Here is a 26627-nt window from a genome sequence, read left to right as displayed (position 1 = left end):
ATTCAACTGCGGGCTTCTCCAGCCGGCACGGATGCGCCCTGGGTGGCGGCGGGACTACGTGCGTCTACGCATGCCCGCTCGCTTCGCCTTAGCCATTATATACTCGCTGTGGCGGGCCGAATCGAGCTCTACTTTACGAAGAATGAACACTTGGCAAAGGTAGAAAAAATAGCCGCCGTCGAACAGAGCGAGGGGGAGGCTTCGTAGGATACCAGTAAGAGGTGACGAAGCTTGTCAATTAGCTACGTTTCTGCCTAGACACTACACTTCATTGATACACTTGTGACGTTGCCGGAAAATGTCCTCGGCCACCCTTAAGCCGCAGCGACCTCTCGCTTGAGCAGCTTCCCGGTGTCGCCCATAGTATCGATCAGGCGCTGGCGGATGTGGTCGCCGACGACGGTCTCAGTGCCAGAGCCGTCGAGGGCCTTGGCGTTGAGCTTGAGGTTGCCGTTGAGGAAGAAGGCAACGCTGTGCCGGTGCTTGTCGCGGTTGGTGAGGACGCGGTGGCGGTTGCTGCGGTAGTAGCCGCCGGTGTACTTCTGCATCATGTCGCCCATGTTGATGACGAAGCCGTCCTCAGCCACGGGCACCGGCACCCACGTCCCGGTCGGCGGGTAGAACACCTCGAGGCCCGTCGTGCCGGGCTCCTGCAGGAGGATGGACACGCACCCGAAGTCGGTGTGGTCAGCCACTAGCGAAGCGCGATGACACAGTCAGTACGGCTCGCGCAGGCAGGGGGCGGGAGGCGGGAGAGGCTGGTTCAGGCTTACCTCCGAACTGGCGAGGATCCTGAGACGACACGGGGCCGTAGTGCAGGTACCTCATCGGAATGGACGGCTCGACGAGGAGCGAGTCGAACACGTTAGTCGGGCAGTTCCACTCCTTCGGGAGGCCGCGAGCTAGGAGGGCGAGGATCTTGCCGACTAGCTCGAGCATCCTAGCCTGGTAGGCCATGATGCGATCCTGGAACAGCTCCTTGCGCAGGCTCGAGGGCCAGAGGTTGGGCCCGGTGGAGAACGAGCCGGAGTCGGGGTGGTCTGCCGGGACCTCTCGGCCCACCATGAACGTCTTCGCTCGAGATGCTTAGCTTCGCGGTCACGGAGCAGGGGAGAACAGGGTCACCAGGCGAAGACCGCCGATATGGACTTACCTCCTTGGTGTCCGGCAGCAGACCCTCGTGGTGGGTCTGGATTCCCGGGGGCTCGTAGCCCCGGAACGAGCGTCCGACGGACTTGTTGATCCACACCTCCATCTTCTTCTCCTGGGGCAGGGCAAAGAACCGCTTGTTGATTTCGAATGCCTCGCGCAAGACCTCGAGCGGGATGCCGTGACCGACAAGGTTGAAGAACCCGTAGGTGTGACAGGCATTACTTACGCCATCGACGACCGCCTGGCGGGCCTCTTCGGAGGCGTTAGGGTCGAAGAAGGGGGCGATGTTGACCGTGGGGATGGCCGGGGATTCGTCCTTGGTAGCCATTCTGCTTCCGGTATGCGTACTACGTGTGATAGCGGGAGAGATAACTGCACGTGGAATATCTTGGTTGGTTGCCGACCTGCGCGCTTGGCCTGCTATGAACGTGGTCTTGGTCTCTATCGAAGGTTCAGCTTTATACAACCTACATCGGCGGCTAGCGAGTGCTGTCCGTCACGATATCGGACCACCAGCTCTACAGGTGGCTCGATAACAATCGTCCGCTGGGAACTCAGCTTTGAATCAGGAATCCTCCCCCCCTGACCGGGCGGCATCGGAGTATCCACGGCGCGGCTGGGCGTGCGGCAGCTGAGAGACTCCGACCCGGCATAGCCAAGCCGAGTCTGACTGTAAGACGATCGCCACATCCTCTGCCGTATCTACGTGAAACTACGAGGGCTCTACAGGGAACCCCCCATGCCGTTCGCCAGCCTTACCGGCCGGGCCGAATGGTCGATCAACGCATCACGAACTAGGAGCTGGGGGGTGGGGGGGGACAACTAGGCGATTAACGCCAAGGCTCGAGACGGAAAATGGATTCGGCGTATTATCTCAATACTACTACTATTCCCACGTGGCGAAGATTCTCCAGGTACGAATCCTGGGCGAATCCTACCTACCACGGCTGCACTGCGTCCTTCCGCATCACCCTAATTGGCCACGCCTGCTCGTCGCGCACGCCCTCGATGACCTCGACGCAGAAGCCGGCCCCGATCGCTGGGTCGATAGCCCCCAAGACGCCCTTGTCTCTCGGCTCTCCGGTAGCGCGGTTGTCTCCCAGCCCCGTATTGAGAAACCCCGGCGAGAGGTCAAAGACCTTGATGCCGTCGTTGTGCAGGAGGCGGGCCCACTCCGCCGCCAGCATGTTCATCCCGCTCTTGCTAACCCGGTACGGGAACCACAGGGTCTTGGGCTTGGGCCACCCGGCGGGCGCCAGCGCGTACTTGTGACTGGTGCCGCTGGCATGCTCCGTGGCAGACGACAGCCCGCTAGTGAGGAACAGGAGTCGCGGCGACTTGGCTCGGGAGGCCAGCAGGAGGGGCGCAAACGTCTCGGTAAAAAGATGGGTGCCGGTCACATTCGTGTCGTATGTTCGATTCCATCCCTCGCGTCTCGACAGATGGCCCGAAGCCACCGCGGTATCCAGATCCGCACCTGTTCCGGTTCTATTGTAAGCGCAATCCTTAAGCGAGGAGGCGAAGGAGCGGCAGATCGTACCAGCATTGTTCACCAAGATATCGACGTGGCCGATCTTTTCTTGGACATGCCGGAAGGCTGCACCGATCGACTCGTCTGACGAGAGGTCGATGTAGAGCGGCTCCGCGGTCGACGAGCTGGTAGGCGAGATCTGACGGAGTTTAGATATCGCGTCGATCGCGCGACGTAGGTCCCCGCGGCATCCGACGAGGATGTGATAGGAGTGCGGACGGAGGAAGAGACCCTTCGCTATTTCGAAGCCTACGGCGGTGAGAGCGTCAGAGAAGGCAATCCGGCGGCACAGCACAGTTCAGACCATGATCGTCTCACCTAAACCACCGTTGGCTCCGGTGATCAGCACGACGGTGCGAGCTCCAGCAGACGACATAATTCACGCAGTGACCAAAAGCAGTTAAAATACGTTGAAGCACTCCGCGCTTCTCCACGTTTCCGTCCCAAAAATAGGGCCTCTCCGAAGGCTAGGGGGAAAGAGGTGAGCAGGAACTGACGCTTGATTGAACGGCGAGAAACTGACCTCGATCGTTCGGCTGTGCGTTTTGGCGAGGCTCGCTTCCTGTTGCGTCGTAATTACCTAGTTATCTAAGGCATACGAAACGTTGAAACCTGAACCTGAGCTGCTGATTAATTAGGAGGATATCTAAGTCCTAGAATTGCGAAATAAAGATCTTTTATACGGCTCCTTTTACAGGCGAATAAACAGGTTCTCTAACAGGTGAAAAGGCAACCGTTGTAACCGGTGAACGGGCAAGCGTTGCGGCAGTTCCCAGTCAACAACAGGAGGCTGACCGACAAGGTGCCCAAAATCTATACGGCGAAAAACTGACCTTGATCGACCCGTATACGAATAGAATAGGCAGGAAATAGGCAGGAAATGGGATTGAACACGTTAGTAGGTGGGTAAATAGTGATACATAGGTAGATCTTGTCTTGAATATCCTGCGTATATGGACTTTCAGCCAATCAGTACAGAGTTTCCCCCGAATTTACAGGGCTGTTTACAGGGCTATTTACAGGGGTCACTGATCGGTAATTGATCAGCACGACAGGGGGTTTCACGTATTATAACTATCCTCAGTCGTAGCAGTACGACGACCAGGAAGACCTTAACAGAAAACAACAAGATATTAGCATCCCTCGTAAGGACGGTGAAAACTCGGGCGACAAGCGAACCCAGCGCCAGGGACCCGGGTAGGACAACACAGACAATTCGGCTCGCTAACAACCTCGGATCCGACAAGAGGAGGCGTCTGCCTATCTGTCTCTCCGATCCGCGCCGAGGTTGGTGCGAATACATCCATCTATCGTTGCGATCGCGGAATGTCGCCGTCAATATCGAAACAGATCAGCGTTTAGTTGCCTGTCTCTCCCTGCGATCGCTGCTCAGCTATAGATGCCGTGTGCCTCCCAGCCCCCCGTTGGAATCGAGTCTCGAAAAAAAAAACGACTGGATTCCCGGACAGATCTGCGCACACAGCCAGCCCCGTGACGCAGAAGTCGGCGTCGGCTACTTACCCACCTGCTCCTTGCGGCTTATTACCCCCTGCGGAAAGTCAGCGCTGGCGCAGCTGTGGGCGCTGGCGTCGAAGGGGATGGAATTCCTCGCCGGCCCGCGCACCTGAGCGGGCGGTGTCAGCCGAGATAAGCCACCATGACGTCGGTTCACGATACGCCATTGGCAAGAGAACGAGGGAGAAGAAACAGAGAGCAGGGGAGAAAAGAAACACCGGCCAATGTTCCATCTGCCGCCGAGCCCGTATCAGACTCTGGTCGGGGAGAAACAGGGACATAAGACCAAAAAAAAACAACGAAAAATAATAGAGAAATAATAAAAAGAAATCGGCGATTAATTGACCTGTCACACTTTATTCGCCGAATCACTCCCGTGGGGCCGGTCTCACACCCCCTCGATCAGAATTCGGTGGCCTCGGGCCCTTCCGCGGGCAGATAATCCAGGACGCGGAGGCTCGGACTCGAACGTGACAGCCTCTGTGCCAAGCGAGGCCAGGTCTTGATCGTACAAATAGGTAGACGCCAAGTAAGACCGGCGGCGAGGAGGAAGAGCCCCCCAACGCCGGACCAATAGGGGGGTTGAAGGCGAGCGGGTGTGGCAGCGAGATAGCGCGAGGGAGAGAGAAGAGGGCGCGAGAGCGAGCGGGCGAAGCACCAGGAGAAAGCTCCGTCGCCGCGTATGCATGTAGTCCCGGGCTCGCGTCTTCTGTAGCTCCCCCCATCACGGCCACCCGCTTCGTGACAGCTTCACTCGGCTACGTGACATGCCGCCGCCCGTAGTGCCGAGGTCCGGAGAGATGCCCAAGACCGCGCCCGAGAAGCCGCCGCCGCCGCCGCCGCAGCAGCAGAAGCGCCAGCGGCCTGGCAACGCCTGCGAGGCCTGCCGCCGCCGCAAACTGCGGTGCGACCGCGGCCAGCCCCAGTGCAGCGCTTGCAAGGCCGCCGGCGCCGTCTGCCAGGTCCAGGCGTCTCGCCGCCCTGGAGGCCCCCGGAGGGGCTATCTCAAGACCCTGCAAGCGCGCATCTGTGAGTGGCCGCCCTCCTCCTCCTCCTCCACCTGGCCGAGCGGCGACGCTGCTAACGCGGCGCCCGCAGCCGCCCTCGAAGGCTCCGTTCTCGAGCACCAGCACCAGCAACACCCGCACCCGCAGTTCCCCCCGGCCATGGCGCTGTCCCCTGCCCTGACCTCGCCCGACATGACGGACGTGGATCCGATCCAGCTGTCCTGGGACTTCGGCGACGGCGGCCTCGAAGACCCGGGCTCGGTCCTCGACCTGTCGATGACGCCGCCCGGCGACGGCGACCCGATGGTGATCCCGCCGGGCGACCTCAAGCCGGGCCCCTACCCCGATATGACTCAGCTGATGCACGCCCCGGTTGCTGTGCCGGCCGACGAGTTCCCCATATCGAGCCTGATGCAGGCAGACCTGTAGGCTACATTTCTTACGCGGCGCAGAGGGGGAGCCAAGAACCCGCCTCCCCCTGCGCCTCCGCCTCCCGCTCCCTTGTGCTCCCTGCCGCCTTGGCTGACCTGCTCTCGCCAGCGACCAGCTCTACTTCGACCGCATCCACCACCTGGTCCCCATCATCCACCGGCGGCGGTGCCTCGCGTGGCGGCGGCGCCCCGACCGGCGGCCGGCGCACGTGGCGCTGCAGTACGCCGTGTGGACGCTCGCGGCGGCCGGGTCGGCCAACTACCACGGGCTGCTGGGGGCGCTGTACCGGCGGGCGCGGGCGGCGCTCGAGGGCGGCGCCGCCGACCTCGACCCGCGCGACGCCGAGCTCGCGTCGTCCGCCGACGTCGAGCAGGCCCAGGCCTGGCTGCTGCTCGCCGTCCACGAGTTCATGTGCGTCGGCTTCCGCCGCGCGTGCCTCACCGCCGGCCGCGCCCTCACCCTCGTCCGCGTCAACTGCCCGCAGTGGCTGCTGCTGCGCCGCGACGGCGGTGGCGGCGGCAGCAGCGACGCCGCTGCCCCCGCCGACGACGACGACCCCCCCGACGACCCCGTCGACGCCGAGCAGAAGCGCCGCGTCTTCTGGCTCGCCTTCTGCCTCGACCGCCTCATCAGCCTGCGCACCGGCGCCGCGCCCACCTTCAGCGAGCAGCTCGCCGCGCGCGTGCGGCTGCCGGCGCCCGAGGCCGACTTCCAGAGCGCGCCGCCGCTGCCGCAGCAGCCAGGGTCTTCGTCGTCGGCGGCGGCGGCGCCGGGCCTCCTCCTCGCCGAGGCCATCTCGCCCGCCCCCGCCGACTACGGCACCGGCCGCGTCGCGACGCCGGCGTTCGGGCTCTTCGTCGAGTGCATCGTGGCGGCGGCGGTGGGCGGCCGCGTGGTGCTGCACCGGCAGCAGGAGGGCGGCGGCTCGTCCGACTTCTGGGCCCGGCACGCGGCGCTCGACGCGCTCGCCGCCCGCCGCATGGACGTCTTCTCGCGCAACTACGCGCTGCGCCTCGACGGCGGCGTCGGCGACGACGACGACCCGTGCCCCATGCAGCTCTTCGTCGCCACGCTGTGGCGCGCCGTGCTGCTCTGCCTGCACCAGCCGACTTACGGCGGCGCTACGCCCTCCTCCTTCGCCTCCTTGTCCTCGCCCTCCCCCCCCACGGCCTCTGCCGCCGCCGCCGCCGCCGCCGCCGCCCCGCTGGACGACCAGCACGCCAACGCCAAGGATTTCTACGTGAGACGCCTAGCGCTCGCTAGCCACGACATCGTTCGACTGGCCGGCAAAATGGCGGGGCTTAATTGCTGGAAGGTATATATATCTTACCGAACCCCTATATTTTACCTGCCCACGCCTGTAAATTTTTTTTTTGTTTGCTCTTCGTCTGTCCCCTTTCCGATGCTCTCCTCGACGTAGACTCTGCTCTCTCTCTCACTCACGCGCACTTCACAGCTGCACCCTCTCCTACCCATACCGTTGTCCGTCTGCGGTGAAATCCTCGGTGCGAACCGCGAGCTTGGCGAGACCTACTCTCGGCAACTCGAGAATATCGCAGAGGTCATGCCGGGACTAAGATGCTCTAGGCTCGAGATGCATCCGAGATAGATCAAAAGTTGTTGCCTCCCCAGACGGCCCAAGGCGCATCGGCTCTAGCGCTGGGCAGGGGGGGCCGCTGTCCTTCTTCTTGTTTCCTGGGAGGTATATGTAAGTGGATAACGGATTAGTTCAATATTCCAAGACTGTTGCGACCAATATAGGTAGTGCGCTCGATTGTCCCACCCCTGACCCCTGTCCATATACCCCCGGCCTATTATTTTCCTCTTCGTCTCCCTCGCTGGCATCTCCCCAGTCGTCGATTCCCGTCAAATCACATGGCATCAAACGGGCAGGTCGCGCGCACGGGAGTATTGCTACTGCCCACGGACACCGTGGGGACGGGAAGAGGGGAGGAAGTTTGGTTTTGTATCTCTACCCTGCCTCTTGGGGCCCGTGGGGAACGACGGCGTCGCTCTATTTAGAAACAGACACCGATGGAGCAACTGACTACCTGGCTATATATATACCCAACTAGGACTTGGTTCCGATGCACGAATCTGCAGCCGTTTATCTTCTCATAGTTCCCAATCATACATGACACGCCTACTTTGCAGTCGTCAAGGAAGGATGCGAGAGGGACTACATATGTAGGTTGTGTGCATACATATGTACTATGTATGGGGAGCATGCCTCCTCTCTAGGGTCTCCCTCGGTCGAGGCGGGCGATAATGGCCCACACCAGCAGACGGGGAGGGCCTCTTTTTTTTTCTCTTTTTTTTCTCTCTCTTCTTCCATGCGGTCAGGTCTCTGTACATACATACACATACATACGTGCAGATCATCAGTCCCCCCCCCCCAATCGAGCGGGGACCTCTCTATGCGGGAGGGTACCACTACCACTACCACCACGTAGAGAATTCCTTCTAGGCTACTACGTACATACTTCCACCCGCAGGGGGGGGTGGCCGCGATGTTCTCAGATGGACCAGGGCGGCGATACGAAAGACATATTGTGATGTGTAGCTACCGTTGCAGCATAAATCAACGCAGAGTCGTACCGTCGGGGCTCGGATCCACGCGAGGTCACGTCACGGCAGAGTCGCGTGGAATGGTTCGCATGGTTGGCACGAGCCGGCCGTGGGGAGTTGCACCTGCGCACGGCGCGCGCTCTGATCTTCTACAGCCGCGATGATCTCCGGGTCCTCATCGAGGTGGTGTGAAGCGGGAGCTCCGTTGGACGTTGGGTCAGCAGAAGAAGTCCTCACTTGCCGTCCCGTCTTGCTGGCGGTTATTTTTTTTTTTTTCTTTGCCTCCCCCCCACACCCAACCCGCCTGGTTCTGCGGCGTATTCCGTCTGCCTGCGGCGAATGAGAAGCGTACACGAGTCCAGAATTGTTGTCTGATAGCGTCTTATAGCATCAACCAACCGACCATGTTGCCTTACCGGGAGAAGGGAGACGACGAAAAAGCAGCCCGTTGGCTTGGCTCAGGGGTATATTTACCGATAACATCCCCGTGGGCCGCTGCCAAGCACGTCGTCGTGGCAGCCACTCTGTATGTGTGTGCGTTTGTGTGTGTGGGTGGGTATGCATTTGTGCTCACCCCCCCTGGAATGACCGCCGGCTCACCGTCTGTGTTGCTACCGATCTGAACCGGGGTTGCGTACGCTTAGCGTACATACATATGTACGTGCGTATATGTAAGGAATGGTGAATGCTGCTCTGGCACGAAATAATAGAGAGGAATGCTATCGACAAGGTATAGTTGGTTATGCGAACTTGTAGACAAGTGCATACCAAGCGCTACGATACATACATAGATGCCTGACTGCTCCCCCTCCCTCCCCCTCCCTCCCCCTCCGTTACCCCCCCCCCCCCTTTCTACAACAGGCTTTTCTCTCGTAAGAAGAAGAGACCAGAAAAAAAACCGTCACAAAGTAAAGAGCGTACAGGGATTCGAGCTGCACTCGCAGGAGAATCCACCTACGTATGTATGTACATGTTGCTACACGCAGCGTGACATTGGCATGAGTTGCCAAGGATCCTTATTTCTCATCTCAGTGCACAGTCACTCCGCCGTTGCTCTCTTTCGCCAACCTCCTCTCGAAGTCCGCCAGGGTCCGCTGCACCATGTCGTCGGCGTCGAACTGCCAGATCTTGTATGAGCGATCGCGGATCTCCTCGAAGCATGTCTCGGCCTTGATCCAGCGCCTGGGATCCGCCCACTCGGACTGGTGGTACAGGTCGCAGACGCGTCGGCTGCTGTTGACGAGCCATTGGGTGCGCGAGCGCCGGACGGCGTCGAACGTCTCAAACGCTGCCCCGAGAGCGCGTACGTAGTCCCCATCGGGCGGCGGTGTCGCGCAGACCTGGCCCAGGAGGGCAGTGAGACACAGCGCGTCTTCGACCTGCGTAGATGCGTACGCCCATCGCGTAGGATTGTTAGTGCAACGATACCGCGGCCAAGCCTGTGACGATGGTCAACTTACCCCGGCACAAGCTCCTGCACCGTGGTGGGGGCTGGACGCATGCGCAGCGTCGCCGGCCAGACATATATTTCTGGTGTTGTATCTCGGTACCGGGAACTCTCCGAGGTCGAACAGGGCCCAGGTGATCATCTTGTCTGGGAGCAATTTCACGAGGTCGAGCACCGTACGGTGCCACCCGCGGAGGGCAATCTCAATTTCTTCTCTAGTGCCCTCGGCGACCATGTTGTTGTAGTCGGGCCACGGGTTGGGATCGGAGAGGAAGACGACCACGTTGAGGAATTTGTGGTTGGCTACCGGATAGTGGGTGAGGTGGGCGCCAGGCCCGACGTGGTGGTGGAAATTATGCGCCTTCCAGTCGCCCAGCACGTCGATCGCGCGATCCATCGGCACGAGGCCTCGGTACGCTATCTTGTGCGTGTACTGAGGGTGGGACGCTTCATGGTCTGTGCCGAAGAGATGCTGGCGGACGCGGGACTTGACGCCGTCGCAGCCAATAACTGTGCCATGAGGTTAGCCGTAGGTAATGCAGCAGCAGGACGCTCGAGTCGGCTCTACCAGCATCGGCCTCGGCCCTGGTTCCGTCGGCAAAGCTGAGGATGACCCTCCCGTCTTTGGCCTGCTCCAGCCCTTCTAGCCGCTTCCCGAACTCGATCGTGCCGGGAGGAACGTCGATTTCGAGCTCCTCCAGGAACTGGTCTCGTCGACAACCCCTGAAGCCGCCACCGCTGATCTGGGATAGCGGCTTCTGGTAGGTGGGGTCGTCCTTGAGGTGTTGGTTGTAGCCGTCAATCCAACGCAGGTAATCGTCGCTGTCGTCGTCATCCGATATGGATACTGCGCCGCAGCGTCTTAGAGCGTCGACGACCGCTGGGTTAATGAGTTCCACTGCACCATTTCGTCAGCTGCAGACATCAAAGAACGGCAACGTTGCCTATTCCGTATTCCTCGAGATCCAGAGCAAGAGATAGCCCCCAAGGGCAAAGCAGGGGGGGACCGGGGCAAGGGAGCGGAGAGATGTATGCGACGTGAATGTATAGGGTCACACGCGTGATGCCAAAGACTTCTAACCACTCACTGCAGCGGCGTGCGCACGCCGAGAAGGCGATGCCGGCACCGACCTCTCGGAACCCGCGTGCTTGCTCGTAGACGCGCACTGGGATGTTCTGCCGGGTCAGCCCGAGAGCAAGAATGATCCCGACGATGCCGCCGCCCACGATCGCGATCTGCGGCGGCTTCGCTGTCGTCACAATGGCATCACCCATAGCTGCGGGACGTGGAGGCGAGAGATATTATGGGTGGTGGGAGAAAACCCAGAGGCTACTGTTGATCTCCTTCAGCCTTAGGCGCTGGCGACTTGCGATTAGCTACTCCGCGGTAGCAGTAGGAGGAGGAGGAGTAGTATGCGTCGTAGGTAGATCTAGCTAAAGCTCGACTCGTCTACGTCTTCTTCTAACTCTCGTGTTCCCAGAGGATACGCGGGTTATCAGTCATGATAGCTGCTTCGAGTCGCCTCACGAGAAGCCGTATGCGAACCCCCATATCACCTGGTCGAGGTCTCGGCGGCTTCGAGAACAGCCCCCAAGCAATCCTACTACGCGAGGCCGGAGTTTTGTTTCATTGGCCCATCCACTTCGGCATTACACACCGTCCCGGATAAGAGGCGGGCAGTGAGAGAGGCTGTCGGCTCGGAAGCACACTCGACTGGCCAGTCGCAAGCCCTCTCACGCTGGCCGCCTGCGCATCTGATCTGACGGGACGCTATCATCCTCTTCGGCTCGGAGCATCTCGTTTGCGCTCCTATCTCGAACCACTCCGGGCGCTCAGCTCGAGCCCGCATATAGCCCCAGTCACGAGAGATTACTCAGCGACGGTGGCGATCCTCCCAAGCCGCTCCGGGCCAACGTGAGCTCGCCATAATACAGAATGCGCCTCAAACAATGGCCCGTTACGTAGCATGTACCAGAAGCCCATCCCTTCTTTTTTAGATAACACGCAGTATGCAATGCAACGTGGTCCTGGCCTCGCAGTGCTCAACGCACCCGTCCCGCATTACTACAGGGGGCATATGGGTTCCTGACTAACTGCATACGGGCTCCCATTTGCTATGTCACGCCACGAGAGGATCATGCTTGGCGTAGAAGCAGAGTGGGAGAGATACCGCGAGAGCGAGCCGTTTGCGCGCGCGCGAGAGAAAATCCGTTACCACTTAGGTACTCCGGTAGGATCTGCACCCTCTCCTTTGAGCTCGGGTCAACAAAAGAGGACAGAAACCTGCGGGGCCGTCTTACCCAGACGGGAAAGACAGGGGGCTGTTGGAAGATTAGTAGAAGCTGGATCTAAGCTTATGGCTCATGTTCCCTGTCCGTGCCTAAGAAACAGCATGATGCAGAGAGAGGCGGGGGATGCGCGCGCGGGAGACACGGGGGCCGCAGGAGGATACGGCTAGTATATGGAAAATATACCGAAATAGAATCGGAAGAAAGTAACCGAAAATATAAAGAACGCGCGGGTGCCGTCGATGGGGGACAACCACATTCCGCCCTGAATAGGCCCAATACAAGTCTTAAGTAACCGTAGACAGACGGGACTCCCCTTGTAATTCCGCCAAGGAGCCAATTCGACGAAACGATAACAGGGAGCACAGTCGGTCGAGCATGCTTGTGGTTGAGGCTGTATGCTCTGAACTTCACTTGTCCCCCTCGAAGCGAGACAGAAGTTCGTCGCCGACGACGTCCACCTGGCATTCAACATGGTAGACCAGAGTAGCGGCCCCGACACCCTGCTGTTCGGGTCGCTTGCATTATCCTTCGACGCTTCGACGTTCCAGCAAGTGCGAAAAGCGGTTATAGAGAGCGACGAGAGCGCCTGGCTCGCCGACGTGGTCAGGACGCTCCCCCGAGACTGCGACGCCATTCTATCCGGCATCCCTGGGCTACAAGCTTCGGTGGCCACGGCCCGCAGTCAAGTAACCGACCTCAGCGATGCTTTCACCACAGGTCGACTCCCCGAGACGCCTTTTCCGCTACCCAACGCACTCCTAATACCCCTCGTAACCATCAACCAATTAGCTCTGTATGCCGATTTTGTACAGCAGGCGAGCCTCGGAAACGACGGCGAGAACGCCTGGGTCTCGCACCGCAGGCAGACGCTGGGCTTGTGCACGGGCCTTTTATCCGCCTTTGCTGCCTCGAGCGCGCGCAATGCCGAGGAATTTCGAAGATACGGCGCCGCCGCCGTGAGACTGGCTCTTCTTGTTGGCCTGGTGATCGATAACCAGGACGCCTTGTCGGGCAAGGGCCGTTATAGGTCGCTAAGCGCAGCTTGGAGCCCGAACGGAGGGCAAGAGGAGATGATCAAGATTTTGAAGGATTCCGAAGAGGTAAATCGCAACCCCCCGTCGCCCCCCCTCTCCCGCTTTCCAAGCCCTCAGTTTCCCTGCGGCCCATCAAAATTGTTTCTGCGACGTGATAATAACCCGTTCCTAGACGTACGTCTCTGTCCATTTTGACGAGAATCGGGCGACTATCACCACGTCCGCCGAACACGTAGGGGATCTAACCCGACGGCTGAAAGCCGCAGGCTTAAGCGCGTCCGAAATTGGCCTATACGGGCGCTTCCACTTCGCGGGCAACTCGGCCCTCGTCGAGCAAGCCATCACCTTTTGCGAGTTTCGCGGCGAATTTCAACTCTCAGATGCCGCTTCCCTGGCCACGCCGACACGGGGCAACGACCTTGCCGGTTCGTTGCTGAAAGAGGGCGCGCTGCACGCTCATGCGTTGAGGTCCATTCTTCTACAGCCTCCTCGTTGGTTTGACGCCTTCTCCGCTGCTACCTTGCGGGGGAATGGGGAGAACGTGCACGTTTTCGATTTTGGTCCGGAGCGCAGCATACCCCTGTCACTCACCTCGCGACCAAATTTGAAAGTAGACTATCTCTCCGACCGCGTCAGAAGTAAAATAGACCGGCGACCGGATCGCCTGTGGAGAGACAGCGACATTGCCGTCGTGGGCATGTCCTGCAGAGTCGCCGGAGCTAGCAATTTGGAGGATTTCTGGGACTTGCTGGTGGCGGGTGAGTCTCAGCACCGGGAAATCAGCACTTCCAGCCGCTTCTCCTTCGACGACACGCCGTTTCGGACGAGCTCCGATGCCAATATGAATAGGAAATGGTTTGCGAATTTGCTCGACAACCACGACCACTTCGATCACCGTTTCTTCAAGAAAAGCGCGCGCGAGAGCGCCACCATGGACCCGCAGCAACGGCAGATTCTCCAGGTGGCCTACCAGGCGGTCGAGCAGAGTGGTTACTTCCGGGGCGCTGAGTCGGAGCGCAATGCGAAGATCGGATGCTACGTAGGCGTATGCCTGGGCGATTACGATAACAACGTGGCTTGTCATGCCGCCAATGCCTTTACCGCGACCGGCAACCTGCAGGGGTTCATCGCGGGCAAGGTGTCACACTTTTTTGGCTGGACTGGCCCAGGGCTCACCATCGACACAGCGTGCAGCTCGTCGCTAGTAGCAGTACATCAAGCCTGCCAGTCGATCCTGACCGGGGAATGCGAGGCGGCGCTCGCAGGCGGAACGCACGTCATGACCTCGGCCTCTTGGTTCCAGAACCTAGCAGCAGGGTCTTTCCTCAGCCCTACGGGCCAATGCAAGCCGTTTGACGCCAAGGCGGACGGTTATTGCCGGGGTGAGGGTGTCGGCGCCGTCTTCCTGAAGAAGATGAGCAAGGCGGTCGCGGATGGGGATCCCATCCTAGGCGTTATCGCCGCCACGGCTGTGCAGCAAAATCAAAACTGTACCCCAATTTTCGTCCCCAACGTTCCTTCGTTGGGCGACCTTTTCAGCACCGTGACGGCTAAAGCACATATCAAGCCGTCGCAGATATCGGTGGTCGAGGCCCATGGCACCGGTACCGCCGTTGGCGATCCCGCCGAATATGATAGTATCCGAAAGGTTCTTGGTGGCGCAAACCGTTCCGGACAACCCTTGATGGTCAGCTCAGTCAAGGGACTTGTTGGCCATATGGAGTGTACTTCCGGTATCATCAGTTTGATAAAGGTCCTCCTCATGCTGAACAAGGGCACGCTACCCCCGCAGGCCAGCTTTAAGACTCTGAATCCGGCTCTGAATTCCACAGACGCTGATCAGATGTTCATACCCACCCGAGTGCAGCCGTGGGACGTCGACTTTCGCGCTGCCCTTATCAACAATTACGGTGCATCGGGATCGAACGCCTCGCTCGTGGTTACTCAGTCGCCGTCTCTCGGGAAAGCGCTTCAGAATGTGTCGCAAATCCCGGCAAATGTAAAGTACCCTTTCTGGATCAGCAGTTTCGATAAGAAGAGCCTGTATCGATACGTGAAGGCATTCCGGAAATATATCTCCAGGTCGGGGGGGGACACGTCGCTTGCCAATCTTTCCTTTAACGTCGCTCGACAGAGCAACCGCACCTTGGAGTCGGGCTTGATGTTTTCCGCGCGTTCCATCGAGGAGCTGGATCGCAACCTGGCTTCGTTTGAGAAGAGCGATGACTCCAATGTTTTGGCAGAACCCTCGGCTTCTTCGGCGACGAAACGGCCTGTAATCTTGTGCTTCGGAGGCCAAATTTCCACTTACGTTGGACTTGACCGTCAATTGTACGATAATGTGGCAGTCTTACGCAAGCACCTCAACCACGTCGATGCCGTGGTCCAGTCCATAGGCCACCCGAGCATCTTCCCGGGGATCTTCCAGCGAGAGCCGATTTTGGATACCGCCCAGCTGCAAATTATGCTCTTCTCTACGCAATATGCCTGTGCGCGCAGTTGGATCGACTCGGGAATTCAGCCGGAGGCGTTAGTCGGCCACAGCTTCGGCGAGCTCACAGCCCTCTGCGTCTCGCAAGTTTTGTCGCTAGAAGATACCATCAAGATGATCGTGCGCCGAGCTACTTTGGTGAGAGACTCTTGGGGCTCTGATAAGGGCGCCATGATGGCTATCGAAGCAGACCTAAGCGACGTTGAGCAACTGCTGGCTGCCGCCAATGGCGACCACTCGGACAAGCCTGCTAGTATCGCCTGTTACAACGGGCCAAGGAGTTTCACCCTTGCGGGCTCGACTCGTGCCATTGACGCTGTCGCTGCCCAAGTCGAAAAGTTTCCCACCAAGACCCTCAGAACCAAGAGACTGAATGTAACAAACGCCTTCCACTCCGCGCTTGTCGATCCGTTAGTCGACAGCCTAGAGAAGGGTGCTCAGAGCTTAACATTCCGCAAGCCCGTCATACCGCTTGAGTTCGCCAAGGAAAACGCAGGAGAGGTGGACTTGACGGCAAAGTTTGTGGCCGATCATATGCGCAACCCGGTCTATTTCCACCATGCAGTCGAGCGTCTCGCGCGGCGGTACGCCTCATCGCCCTGCGTCTTCCTCGAAGCCGGGACTAACTCAACCATCACATCCATGGCTGCCCGTGCGCTTGGAAATGTGAAGGGCGCGTATTCCTTCCACAGCGTTAATATATCAAATTGCGACGATGCCTGGGATAAGTTAACCGATACCACCGTGTCGCTCTGGAAAACGGGCCTGCGGGTACAGCACTGGGCGCATCACGGATTGCAGAGAAACCACCAAGCGGATATTGTGCCTTTGCTGCTCCCGCCTTACCAATTCGACCCCGAAGCACGACATTGGATGGAGCTGAAGGCCATCCCTAAGTCTCTACCAGTCGAAGAAGAGACCGCTGGAGCTATCGAGCAGAAGCAGCCGGAAGGGCTCCTGACCTTCTTCGGGTACCAGGACGGTGCAACCCAGAGGGAAGCGCGGTTCCGCATAAATACGTCGACGGAAAAATATAAGAAGCTCCTCTCAGGCCACCTGACAATGGAGACCGCGCCTATATGCCCTGCCACAATACAGATTGGGTTTGTGGTTGACGCCATTGGCAGCCTGCACCCGGAGTATCAGGCGAAGACGCAGCCTCAAATGCAAGACGTAGAGTACCAGTCTCCTATCTGCGCCAACTCAGCGCGCGTGACGTGGATCGATGTGAAGAACAACGCCTCGGGCGACTCTGAGTGGAGATTTGAGGTGTATAGCACCGAAGCTCAGTCACAAGCACGAATGGTGCACACCACCGGCAAGATCTCATTCAGCAGCCCAGAAGACCCGGCCCTGAGGCGTCAGATGGTGCGTTTCGAGCGGTTATTCGGCCATAATCGGGCGACCGACCTCCTGCAGGGCACCGATGTCGACGAGGTGCTCGCCAACCGCAGCATTTACCGCATATTTTCTGAAATCGTCGACTACGGCGATGAGTTCCGTGGCCTACAGAAGATGGTCACTCGTGGGAACGAGACTGCGGGCCATGTCGTCCGCGTCAACTCAGACCCCGACCTATGGTTTGACCCTCATCTTTCCGACACCTTCTGCCAACTAGGCGGCCTCTGGATTAATTGCATGACGGACCGTTCTCGGGGTGATGTGTATCTTGCAAATGGGATCGACCAATGGATCAGGGCGGTCCCTACTGGAAAGCATTCGAACGAATTCAACGCTTTCGCTGTGCATCACCGCCAGTCTGATCGGTTATCTCTAACCGACGTCTTTGTGTTTGACGCGGCTGACGGATCCCTGGTTGAGGTCATCCTCGGTGTCGCATATGTCAAGATTCCGAAACCCTCCATGGAAAAACTACTGACACGCCTGACTGAGCCGGGGTGGCTGGCTAAGAGTCCGGCAGCAAACGTACCATCCCTCGCCTCGCCCATAACCTTGACGAAATTGGACGACGTACAGAAAAAGACGAAAGCATCCCCATCGGTGCACCAGCCGACGACGCCCCCATCTACTAAAAATCCCGCGGCAGAGCAGAAGGCGCCCAAGTCAAGCAAACGCGCGTCCCAGGATGATCTGCTTCTGAAGGTGAAGGCCATCCTTGCAGACCTAACCGGCCTAGAAATTTCTGAGATCAAGAACGATAGCGATCTGGCAGACCTGGGTATCGATTCGCTGGCCGGCATGGAGATGGTACACGAGATCGAAACGACTCTCAAGGTGCATCTTCCGGAGGCCGAGATCCTCACCGTCACAACTTTCCCCGAGCTGATGAAGTGCGTGGCCGGGGCGATGGGTGTGGACGTCCAATCACATCCCGATTCAGAGGAGCCGAATGAAGATCTAGATACCGACACGGCCAGCATGGCTTCGTCAGATGGTGCCCCCGCCTTTACGAACCTCACCTCGCCCTCCCCTGAGTCCATTGTGGATAAAGAAGAATATGGGGAGTCAGACGATTTCAAGCTCTCGTTTGCAACGGTCATGGAGGCCTTCAACGAGACCAAGAAGTTGACTGATAGCCGCATCGCCACCATGGGGCAGACTCACTACGTAGCCGAGTCGTTGCCGCTTCAAAATGAGCTCACGGTGGCGTTTACGATCGAGGCCTTCGAGGCACTGGGTGCTGGGTTCAGCAACGCCCAGCCAGGTCAGCAGCTCTCGCGCATCCCGCACGGCAAGGAGCATGTGCACTTTGTGACGTACCTGTACGAGATGCTGGAGACCGAGACCCAGATAATTAAACTGGACGGGGACACCATTACCAGGACAGCAGTTCCTCTCCCGCGACGGCATAGCAAAGAAATATATGACGAAATGGCAAGAAGCTACCCCGACCAAGCTCCGGCCGACAAGCTCACCTACTATGCCGGTGCGAATCTCAAGCGCGTGCTCTCGGGCGAGACGGATGGGGTAAAACTCATCTTCGGTAGCACTGAGGGTCGCGAGCTTGTCGGTGCCTTTTACGCCGATTGGCCACTGAACCGAGTTATGTATGCGCAGATGGAGGACTTCTTTACGCGTCTGGCCGAGAAGCTTCGGGCCAGGCCCAACGGACTCAGCGAGAGCAAGCCACTCCGCATCTTGGAGATGGGAGCTGGTACCGGCGGCACGACGAAGCGGATCGTACCGCTGCTGGCGCAGCTCCAGATACCGGTCGAATACACATTTACCGATCTGGCTCCGTCCTTTGTCGCGGCGGCACGGAAGAAGTGGGGCAAGCAATATCCCTGGATGAAGTTCCGGGCACACGATATCGAGAAAGCACCTGACGCGGACTTGGAGAGCACACAGCATTTCGTGCTTGCAAGCAACGCAGTCCACGCAACACACTCCCTATGCGTGAGCACCGCGAACGTGCGCAAAGCCCTCCGCCCAGACGGGTATCTCTTCATGCTCGAAATGACGCGCACGCCCTACTGGGTTGACTTGATCTTCGGTCTCTTTGAGGGTTGGTGGCTATTCGACGACGGTCGCCGACACGCATTGACACACGAGTCGAGGTGGGAGAAGGACCTGCAGGCTGTCGGTTACGGCCACGTGGACTGGACGGTTGGCGAAAGGCAGGAGAGCGAGATCGAGAAGTTGATACTGGCCGCCGCCAGCTTAACTAGTCGGTAAGTGATAGTATTCTTGGGTGGTGGGCCTTGTGTCATTCATGCTACCGCGCCGGAGGTTCGCGGCTTTCGTTTGTACGTACATGTATGGATGTTGTATAGAATATACACATCGTTTCGGCTTCGAGCAAACAAGCTGCCTGATTGATTCCTTGTTATTCTCCTGTTCGCCCAGTATCTGACAGTATTTTGAACCCGCGCGTCAGGTCCGAACGATTGGAAAACGTAGCCACTCTCGGCTACCTGCCCAAGAAAGGCGCCACCGCCGACTGCGAAGCGCGCGAACAGGTCGTCAGCAAATACGTGCGCGAGCTGACGCAGGGCTTCGACGAAGCGATGTCACGAGAATCGGGAGCCCGTCGGTACCGGCCCGAGGCCAAATGCGTCCTCATAACAGGAGCCACCGGGGGCCTAGGTGCGCATCTGGTCGCCACGGCCGCTCTGCGAAGCGACGTTAAGCGCGTCGTATGCCTAAACCGACCAAGTAAACAGGATCCGAGAGAGAGACAAATCCAGGCGTTACGCAAGAAGGGCCTCGAGTTGGCCCCCGACGTCTTAGCCAAGATCGACGTGCTAGAAACTGACTTAGGACAACCCGCCCAACTCGGCCTCTCTGACAACCAGTACCAATCCCTTCTCGAGGACGTGACGCACATAACACACAACGCCTGGCTCATGCACTCCAAGTGGCCGGTCAAGCGCTTTGAACCACAGCTACGCATCATGGTACACATGCTGGAACTAGCCCGCGACATCTCTCTGCGACGACCAAGCGACTGCCTGGTGACGTTCGAGTTCGTGTCCTCGATCGCTACGATCGGCCACCATCCACTCTGGACGGGGAAGCCGGTGGTGCCGGAGGAGCGCGTGCCGATCGAGAGCGTCCTCCCGACCGGATACGGCGACGCCAAGTACATATGCGAGCGCATGCTAGACTCCACGCTGCACCGGTTCCCTCGACGCTTCCGCGCCACGGCCGTGCGCCTGGGGCAGATCGCCGGCAGCTCCATCAACGGCCACTGGAACTCCATGGAGCACGTGTCCTTCATGATCAAGTCGTCCCAGACTCTCAGCGCCCTTCCCGACCTTCCGGGCAGCATGGGGTGGACGCCAGCCGACGACGTGGCGGCCGGCCTGATCGAGATCCTGACGCAGCCGGACGAGGTGGCCCTACATCCCATCTACCACATCGAGAACCCGCTCCGGCAGCCGTGGTCTGAGGTGACCGCCATCCTAGCCGACGCGCTATCCATCCCCCGGGGCCCCTCGAGCATCATCCCGTTCCAGGAGTGGGTGCAGCGCGTGCGGACCTGGCCGCGACGCGAGGACAACGGGCCCGAAGGGGCGAACCCTGGATACCTACTGGTGGATTTCCTAGACACCAACTTCATCCGCATGAGCTGCGGCGGTCTTCTGATGGGGACGGCGAAGGCGAGGGAGCACTCCCCCACATTAGCCAAGCTGGGCCCCGTCAGCGAAGATCTCATCCGATTGTTTATCCGGAGCTGGCAGCAGATGGGCTTCCTGGCTTAGAGGCGTCACGGTGCCGTTTTTCGTCTTCTCGTCCTGTCTTCGCACCACGTACCGTTCCTGTCGCTCTTCTTCTTATTTTTCTTCTTGTTCGTGTCTTTCTCGTGGTTAGAGAAGAGAGAGGGCTCAGGCGGAGAGGGGAAACGAAGTTGGACTCCGTCGAATGGGATGCCACTTCCCGAGACCGTCTGAGGTAGCCACGTCGAGTTAAGCTTTTTTAGATTGGGACCAGGTAGTCCCTTGGCACCTGCCTCTTTACCCATTCCGGCACTTGCCTCGCAGTCTAGCGCAGGGGATTTCTCTTGGACGCGGCTTGTGTTCGTTACCTACATTTGTATTTCGTATCTCGCCCTTTCTCCCTGCCGCGTGCCGGGTGGCACCTGTACATCCGATACATATATACATCCATACATATATAGACAATGTTACCATGTTACCATGCTACCTACCACGTAACCACGTAACGGCGAGGTAATCCCGTAGCTGACCACAACAGCCTGGACCTATCTACCTATCTCGCCTTGTCCCTCGCCCGGTTCTCCGCGTTATGGATACATGCATAACTCATTCCAGCTACGGGTGATGAAAGCACGGGGGGGGGCGTAGGGATGGCAGGCGATTTGAATTATGGGTGTAGCGTAGGTATATCGGACGTGGAGCGAATCCAGTCAGCCAAGTAAGTCCGAGGCAGCCAACATGCGCCCGCAAAACGAGGCTAGCTCTAGCAGTAAACCCGGCGGGGCCGTCCCCCAACACCGCCGTCGGCAGCGTTGTAACCTACGGGCAGGTATTTCGCTCTGCGTGCACCAGCACGGATAGCATGGGAATGGTGGCGGCAAATACACCCATCGTCGCAGAAGCCGCAAAGTGCAAATGAATGAATTCTCATATACCTATACCTAGATAAATGTAATCTCGCATGAATGAATTCTCGTGTATATAAAACCAGACATAACCGCCCGTAGACGGATCTACGGGACAGCTACCTCTTAGTCCCGAAAGAAATGCCAGCGAGACGTGTCGGCCGAAATTATCTCCGCTCTCGGCCGTCCCCGCATCCTCCGTCTTCTGTACTATCTTCTCCCAACATCCCCTCCTCCCCCCTCCCCCCTCCCCTCCCCTCTTTTCTCCCCTCCTCCCTCACGTCCTCCCCCCCCCTCCTCCTCCTCCTCCCATTCTTCTCACCTCCCTGCGACACCCGAAGGATTGTATGTTGGAGGGGAGCTGAGGCAGGATTGCCCGGCTAGGGGGGAGAGGGTGTGAACGTGGGGGATAAGACGTCAAGCTCAAAAGTGGAAGCCAGTCGTGTCGACCGCCCGGATCCAGCCGCCGAGGATGCCATCTAGCGGATTCTCTGGGAAGTTGATGAGGTTTCCGGTAACGTACAAGATGTTCTTGTCGTTGCTGTGCCTGCCGAACGCACTCGCAGTGGGCCCCGGGAAGGTCAGGTTGTCGCTCGTGCCGACGCCAACGACCGAGACGACCTCGCCCTTCGGCGAGATGGCGAACACAGCGTTGCGACCCGTCGCCCAGATGGTGTCCTTGTTGCCCGGGCCGAAGGCGAAGTCGTCCCACAACGTGTCGTAGTAAGCCAGCGTCTCGGGCTTGCCAGGGGGCACAGGAACGCCTTTCTTGTCGATCTTCAGCCGGTATACGTACCCAGTGTCCAGATTAACCCAATAGAAGTAGTTTTCTCGGACCTTGACCCCGTTGATGCCAGTATCGGGGCCTTTGAGTCCGGTGGAGTTGAATTCGACGTAGTCGGTCATGACGAGACTATGCTCACCCGTCCGCGTGTCGAGGCGCCAGACCTGGCCGGGGCTCGGCGACCAATCGGTCTGATTCTGCCGCGGCTTTAGAAGATACTGGTCTGAGATGAGCACGGTAGTGGGGTCCCAGGGCAGGGCGGCAACAGATTGGAGCAGATAAGCTTCGGGGAACCAAGCAATCAGACGAGCCGTCGGCTTTTCTGGGTTGCGGCTGTAGTCGAGCTCCATAGCGCAGAAGGTCCGCTCAACTGGTGACGAGACGGCGTCGGGAGCGTAGAACCGCGATCCTACGACGACAAAGGTGTCCGGGGTGGTCTCGCCGATGCCAATCAGCCTATCCACCCACTCGTCGAAGTCGTACGCGAGCTCGATCTCCGGGTCGTCCTTCCACGGCTCCTTAACGTGGAATACCGAGCCAGTGGGTGTGGACGTCGTCACCAGCAAGTTGCCATTGGGTCGCACCGAAATGTTTTCCACCCAGGTCCCGTTCGGCCAATGGTGGAGCAGGCGATTAGGCAACGGAACAGGACCCGGCCTATCGCGCGGTAGTAGTGCCAGGCCTGGTGTGTAGGCTAGGAAGCCTAGGATGACGGAGCAGGCGGAAGATCGCATGGCCTCGTTGTTCTCGACCAGACGTGGGGGTTAGGGGTGAGATTATAGTTACTTGCAGCTTGCAGATGGTGGAGGGCCGGGTCTGGTTCCCACCTGTCTAACGACCTGCTTTAATACTTAGCTGATTCTATTCCAACTGTAGATATAATATAAGCTTCCTATGCGCCACTACTCTCTGGGTAGGTGGTTTTTACGGCGTGTGTCTTATTTTTTTCCACTTCGGGGCATAGAAATACCAATCAGAAAGTGCCCGACGTCCCAGGACTCAGCATAAACCTGACCCTGAGAGGGCCCAGACGGGCAGCTGACACTACCGATATTAAAAATACTACCCCGGAGAGCTGCTGGCCACTCCGTAAGGCGAAAATACAGGTAGCCGTTACCATCTAGACCTCTTAGTGGCTTACAGAGCAGAGTAACTCCCCGTGACTGAGACCGGGCTGTGATACGGAACTTAATTAACAAATTCAGGTGTAATGGAGGAGCCGATCACGTCTTTCAGAGCCTCTACGCGTTGAATGGGGGATATTTCCGCGAGACCACCTGGTCTGAGGGATCCGGGCGTCTTCACACCTCATTGGCCACGCATAGTACACCATGACCTTCCCCAAACCCTTTCCAGGACCAACGGATCTGACAAAAGGCTGCCTGTCTGTTTATTGTCCCCGTTCACGCCTACTTCCTGATGTCAGAATATGACGCATGCTCGGGGCCGTATAGAAGCTTAGGGGATGGACCAAAGTGTATCTCGGAAAATACTGGGGGAGCCAAGTGGTGGTGTCGCTGAATGCCTAACCCGCTTCCGGGAGCGACAGGTTCCATATGTTCCGGAGGCGTATCGAGCCAAACTCACATGTTCACACTCAATATCCCCGTGGAACTCAACCTGGATTCAGAGCCGTCACAGACACACGTCACAGAGCACAACCTAATGAGCTTGAGCCACATAGCCCAGTATTCCGCATAACGGTATTGTAACAGTACCGGGTCACCTCAATGCGGCTTACCTGAATTCCCGTTAGTACGATTAATAAGGCCCTGCAGCAGGCCCCTCTCGACTATGCTGCCGATGTGCGATGGTACTGAGGCGCACCCTTCTCCTTGACTAAGACGAACCGGGGAGCCTGTAGTAAGTAAATGGCACGCAATCGTGTGGCTGAACCGCCGAGAAACGGTCAGATTTCAACTTTTTGACAGGACCAACACGGTGCATATGTAAGCGCTAGTAACCACTCACGTATCGAGGGTCCTCGATGATATGGGACTGGGGACGGCTGGCCCATCACATCGACGGGATCCCTCCTGTGCCGCAAGTATGACTGGACTCATTCTGGCCGAGGTGGGTGGCACAGGTATTCGCGTTTTACATACCAGCCATCTTATCAGGTCAACACGAGCTCGGACCGCGTAGTGGTTAGGCGATGTTGCTACTGCTTGTCAGCTACATCGAACGATCCCGCGGGGAAGTAGGCATAGCTCTGACCAAAGGGGCGTGATTCCGTGTCTCACTTCTTATAACATCTGGGCGCGTTCCACGGCTAACGCCAAGCAGCCGGCACCTCTAATTGACCTGTACCCAATGCCAACCAACCCCCTTTTAATACACCGAAATTTAATCGGATATCTGCATAGTCTCCGTAACGTCTTGTCACTTGACGTTGACGCCGCGTTAGGGATGTTTCCGCATAGTAGTCGAAAGTCTCCCCCATCTACTCCGCCTAACGAGCGAGACCCGCCTGCCGGTCGTGACGAGACTCGTAAGACAACCGGTCGCTTGCGCTCTGCCTGCGATTCGTGCCATCAGTCCAAGATCCGGTGCTCTGGGGGGAACCCATGTTCGACTTGTGAATGGTCGCAGACTCGTTGTACCTATAGCCCGGGCAGCCGGCTGGGGCGACCCAAGGGAAGCAAGAACAAGCGGTCCTTGATGCGAGAAAACGGCAAGGATAGTGATAAGTCCCCGAAGGACGCGGCGAAAAGCGGCGCAGACGTCGTTCAGTGGGATTCCGGGCAGCACCAACTTGAGAAACAGCACCACCAACAACAACTAACACCCCCCGTCGACTCCATGTCTTCCGACTTCGACATCGATCACGAGTTCGATTCTGCTTTCGCTGATAGCCTCGTCGCCGATAGCGCCGGTGACCTTATGCTCGATCCCAACATGAGGTTGATTGACTCGATGAGAGCGGACGAAACCTTGAACCTTCAAGCTCTACTTACTGAGGTAAGCACGTCCAGATGAACGATGATTCTCCCCCCCCCGCCCGACACTTACTTACCATCCTCTCCCCCCTCAGACCGGAAGTGGTGTACTCCGCCAGCCATCCGGCCCGTACCGGCCGGAAGCACTGGAATTCCCAAAGTATGACAGTGGCTATGGCACCGGTACTGTCAGTCCAACTACCGATGCCTCTCTGCCAAGCCCTGGCAGTGGTGTGTTCCCTAGTAATAATCTCAGGGGGCTATGCGCGGCATCTTCTTTAAACCCCCCGCATTGCTTGTGTCTTCAGAAGCTGGTGAGGTTGCTTTACCACCTGGAGGACCTGAGGCATTCGCAACTGAACAGCCCCTCTGTCGACTCAGTCTTGCGCGGAGTGCAATTGGCCGAGGGCCCTTGGAAAAGCCTCGCGCAATGTAATCGGTGCCAGAATGAAGATAACCAGACCGAGGAGTTCCTCTTGTTTGCCTTGAGCATTCGGATCCTCCTATCCCTCGTCCAGAAGCTCAACGGGAGCAGCCCCCGCCACACGGACGCCCCCTCGGAGATCGCCGTCTCTGTCGGCAGTTTCGAACTGACGGGGGACGCAAAGGCCGAAGTTATTAGCATGGCTATCCGGAGAGCTTTGCACGTTATCTCGGCTGCCTTGCGCCACGTCTGGGAACGTACAGGCCGGCAAAAGACGTTCCCGATCTCTGAGCTTGGCATTATCAGCAGCAATACTCCGCCAAGCCCTACTAGCATGCATCCGGGTTCGTCGAAGGAGGCGCAGAGACAACTTACTCACAACGCCCCTATCCCGCCAAATCTAGGGACCGAGAACGTAGCATCTTTGCTCACCGCTCTGCAGAACACCATGAAGGCCATGGAACAAGAACTCAGGATGTGTGCGTAACAGAAATCTCCGGGTCTGGAGTTTTTAAGGAGCTGCGCAGAACCACAGACTAACAGCGGAGAAAAGGAGGGCGGAGTTTCCATGATAATACAGGGAACTAAAGGCGGGCGTGAGACGGCGCTATGCAAAGATATCCCAAGGTTCCCGGCCGAAGCGCGGGACAAGCCGAGGGGCCTTCGGCCATAGTCTTATGACCCAACTACGGCACTTTATGTAGATCATCACTAACGCTCTAAGGGGCTTCGACACTGCAGATGTTTCAAATTCTGCGTGTTAGACCGCTATTTAAGAAGGCCTGCGGGCGCAATTGGTCGAGGGAGTCAATCATGCCTCGAAACGGCCATGTATCAATACTCCGAGACTACGTCTTAAGCCGTCTTGCGAACCACTGTGTACTTAATATGGCAGTTAATATGCGTTGATGCTCCTAACCACCCATTTGCTGACCACGGTAACACGTTCTATAGACAATATGGAGAGCCAGGTGACCAATAGCGGC

The 26627-nt window shown here is 58.2% G+C and overlaps 7 protein-coding genes across 7 annotated transcripts; 3 read left to right on the top strand and 4 right to left on the bottom strand.

The window, feature by feature from the left end:
* Positions 1 to 300: 300 nt before the first annotated feature.
* On the bottom strand, positions 301 to 1941 carry GGS23DRAFT_155300 (Clavaminate synthase-like protein). Its single transcript, XM_051511387.1, has 3 exons — positions 1154 to 1941; positions 774 to 1071; positions 301 to 694 (listed from the first exon to the last, which is right to left on the bottom strand). Exons 1-3 carry the CDS (start codon positions 1478 to 1480, stop codon positions 315 to 317), a joined length of 1005 nt encoding a protein of 334 aa, XP_051369858.1. The 5' UTR covers positions 1481 to 1941; the 3' UTR covers positions 301 to 314.
* Positions 1942 to 1995: 54 nt separating this feature from the next.
* On the bottom strand, positions 1996 to 3642 carry GGS23DRAFT_577222 (NAD(P)-binding protein). The gene is made up of 5 exons (XM_051516912.1): positions 3403 to 3642; positions 3207 to 3306; positions 3002 to 3150; positions 2693 to 2932; positions 1996 to 2629 (listed from the first exon to the last, which is right to left on the bottom strand). Exons 3-5 carry the CDS (start codon positions 3057 to 3059, stop codon positions 2091 to 2093), a joined length of 837 nt encoding a protein of 278 aa, XP_051369857.1. The 5' UTR covers positions 3060 to 3150; positions 3207 to 3306; positions 3403 to 3642; the 3' UTR covers positions 1996 to 2090.
* A 1080-nt stretch (positions 3643 to 4722) lies between these two features.
* On the top strand, positions 4723 to 7694 carry GGS23DRAFT_612110 (uncharacterized protein). Its single transcript, XM_051520462.1, has 4 exons — positions 4723 to 5227; positions 5297 to 5630; positions 5746 to 6952; positions 7094 to 7694. The coding sequence occupies exons 1-4, from the start codon at positions 4966 to 4968 to the stop codon at positions 7244 to 7246; spliced, it is 1956 nt and encodes a 651-aa protein (XP_051369856.1). The 5' UTR covers positions 4723 to 4965; the 3' UTR covers positions 7247 to 7694.
* Positions 7695 to 9214: 1520 nt separating this feature from the next.
* GGS23DRAFT_155211 (FAD/NAD(P)-binding domain-containing protein) lies at positions 9215 to 11091 on the bottom strand. Its single transcript, XM_051511386.1, has 4 exons — positions 10741 to 11091; positions 10221 to 10550; positions 9666 to 10162; positions 9215 to 9584 (listed from the first exon to the last, which is right to left on the bottom strand). Exons 1-4 carry the CDS (start codon positions 10925 to 10927, stop codon positions 9234 to 9236), a joined length of 1365 nt encoding a protein of 454 aa, XP_051369855.1. The 5' UTR covers positions 10928 to 11091; the 3' UTR covers positions 9215 to 9233.
* Positions 11092 to 12263: 1172 nt separating this feature from the next.
* Positions 12264 to 20760, top strand: GGS23DRAFT_155202 (putative polyketide synthase). Its single transcript, XM_051511385.1, has 3 exons — positions 12264 to 13044; positions 13151 to 19101; positions 19308 to 20760. Exons 1-3 carry the CDS (start codon positions 12415 to 12417, stop codon positions 20632 to 20634), a joined length of 7908 nt encoding a protein of 2635 aa, XP_051369854.1. The 5' UTR covers positions 12264 to 12414; the 3' UTR covers positions 20635 to 20760.
* A 1000-nt stretch (positions 20761 to 21760) lies between these two features.
* Positions 21761 to 23210, bottom strand: GGS23DRAFT_577202 (uncharacterized protein). Its single transcript, XM_051516911.1, has one exon. The coding sequence runs from the start codon at positions 23010 to 23012 to the stop codon at positions 21918 to 21920; it is 1095 nt and encodes a 364-aa protein (XP_051369853.1). The 5' UTR covers positions 23013 to 23210; the 3' UTR covers positions 21761 to 21917.
* An 809-nt stretch (positions 23211 to 24019) lies between these two features.
* On the top strand, positions 24020 to 26595 carry GGS23DRAFT_577198 (uncharacterized protein). The gene is made up of 3 exons (XM_051516910.1): positions 24020 to 24444; positions 24501 to 25239; positions 25313 to 26595. Exons 1-3 carry the CDS (start codon positions 24434 to 24436, stop codon positions 26126 to 26128), a joined length of 1566 nt encoding a protein of 521 aa, XP_051369852.1. The 5' UTR covers positions 24020 to 24433; the 3' UTR covers positions 26129 to 26595.
* Positions 26596 to 26627: the final 32 nt, after the last annotated feature.

The sequence above is a fragment of the Durotheca rogersii genome (genome assembly GCF_024521655.1).
Source record: "Durotheca rogersii strain YMJ 92031201 chromosome Unknown GGS23scaffold_19, whole genome shotgun sequence".
Taxonomy (NCBI): domain Eukaryota; kingdom Fungi; phylum Ascomycota; class Sordariomycetes; order Xylariales; family Xylariaceae; genus Durotheca; species Durotheca rogersii.
Note: the sequence above shows the minus strand (reverse complement) of the source record. Positions and strands in the feature narration are given on the sequence as shown.

Coding starts and splice junctions, on each gene's coding strand:
- GGS23DRAFT_155300 (XM_051511387.1), bottom strand. CDS start 1,480: ATGGCTACCAAGGACGAATCCCCGGCCATCCCCACGGTCAACATCGCC. Junction 1,072..1,153: donor TGCTGCCGGACACCAAGGAG/GTAAGTCCATAT, acceptor TCTCGAGCGAAG/ACGTTCATGGTGGGCCGAGA. Junction 695..773: donor GGATCCTCGCCAGTTCGGAG/GTAAGCCTGAAC, acceptor GCGCTTCGCTAG/TGGCTGACCACACCGACTTC.
- GGS23DRAFT_577222 (XM_051516912.1), bottom strand. CDS start 3,059: ATGTCGTCTGCTGGAGCTCGCACCGTCGTGCTGATCACCGGAGCCAAC. Junction 2,933..3,001: donor CGGAGCCAACGGTGGTTTAG/GTGAGACGATCA, acceptor TCACCGCCGTAG/GCTTCGAAATAGCGAAGGGT. Junction 2,630..2,692: donor TATCTTGGTGAACAATGCTG/GTACGATCTGCC, acceptor GAACCGGAACAG/GTGCGGATCTGGATACCGCG.
- GGS23DRAFT_612110 (XM_051520462.1), top strand. CDS start 4,966: ATGCCGCCGCCCGTAGTGCCGAGGTCCGGAGAGATGCCCAAGACCGCG. Junction 5,631..5,745: donor AGCCTGATGCAGGCAGACCT/GTAGGCTACATT, acceptor TGCTCTCGCCAG/CGACCAGCTCTACTTCGACC. Junction 6,953..7,093: donor CGGGGCTTAATTGCTGGAAG/GTATATATATCT, acceptor CGCACTTCACAG/CTGCACCCTCTCCTACCCAT.
- GGS23DRAFT_155211 (XM_051511386.1), bottom strand. CDS start 10,927: ATGGGTGATGCCATTGTGACGACAGCGAAGCCGCCGCAGATCGCGATC. Junction 10,551..10,740: donor GGCGTGCGCACGCCGCTGCA/GTGAGTGGTTAG, acceptor GAAATGGTGCAG/TGGAACTCATTAACCCAGCG. Junction 10,163..10,220: donor CAGGGCCGAGGCCGATGCTG/GTAGAGCCGACT, acceptor CTCATGGCACAG/TTATTGGCTGCGACGGCGTC.
- GGS23DRAFT_155202 (XM_051511385.1), top strand. CDS start 12,415: ATGGTAGACCAGAGTAGCGGCCCCGACACCCTGCTGTTCGGGTCGCTT. Junction 13,045..13,150: donor TTTTGAAGGATTCCGAAGAG/GTAAATCGCAAC, acceptor ACCCGTTCCTAG/ACGTACGTCTCTGTCCATTT. Junction 19,102..19,307: donor GCCGCCAGCTTAACTAGTCG/GTAAGTGATAGT, acceptor CCCGCGCGTCAG/GTCCGAACGATTGGAAAACG.
- GGS23DRAFT_577202 (XM_051516911.1), bottom strand. CDS start 23,012: ATGCGATCTTCCGCCTGCTCCGTCATCCTAGGCTTCCTAGCCTACACA.
- GGS23DRAFT_577198 (XM_051516910.1), top strand. Junction 25,240..25,312: donor TTCAAGCTCTACTTACTGAG/GTAAGCACGTCC, acceptor CTCCCCCCTCAG/ACCGGAAGTGGTGTACTCCG.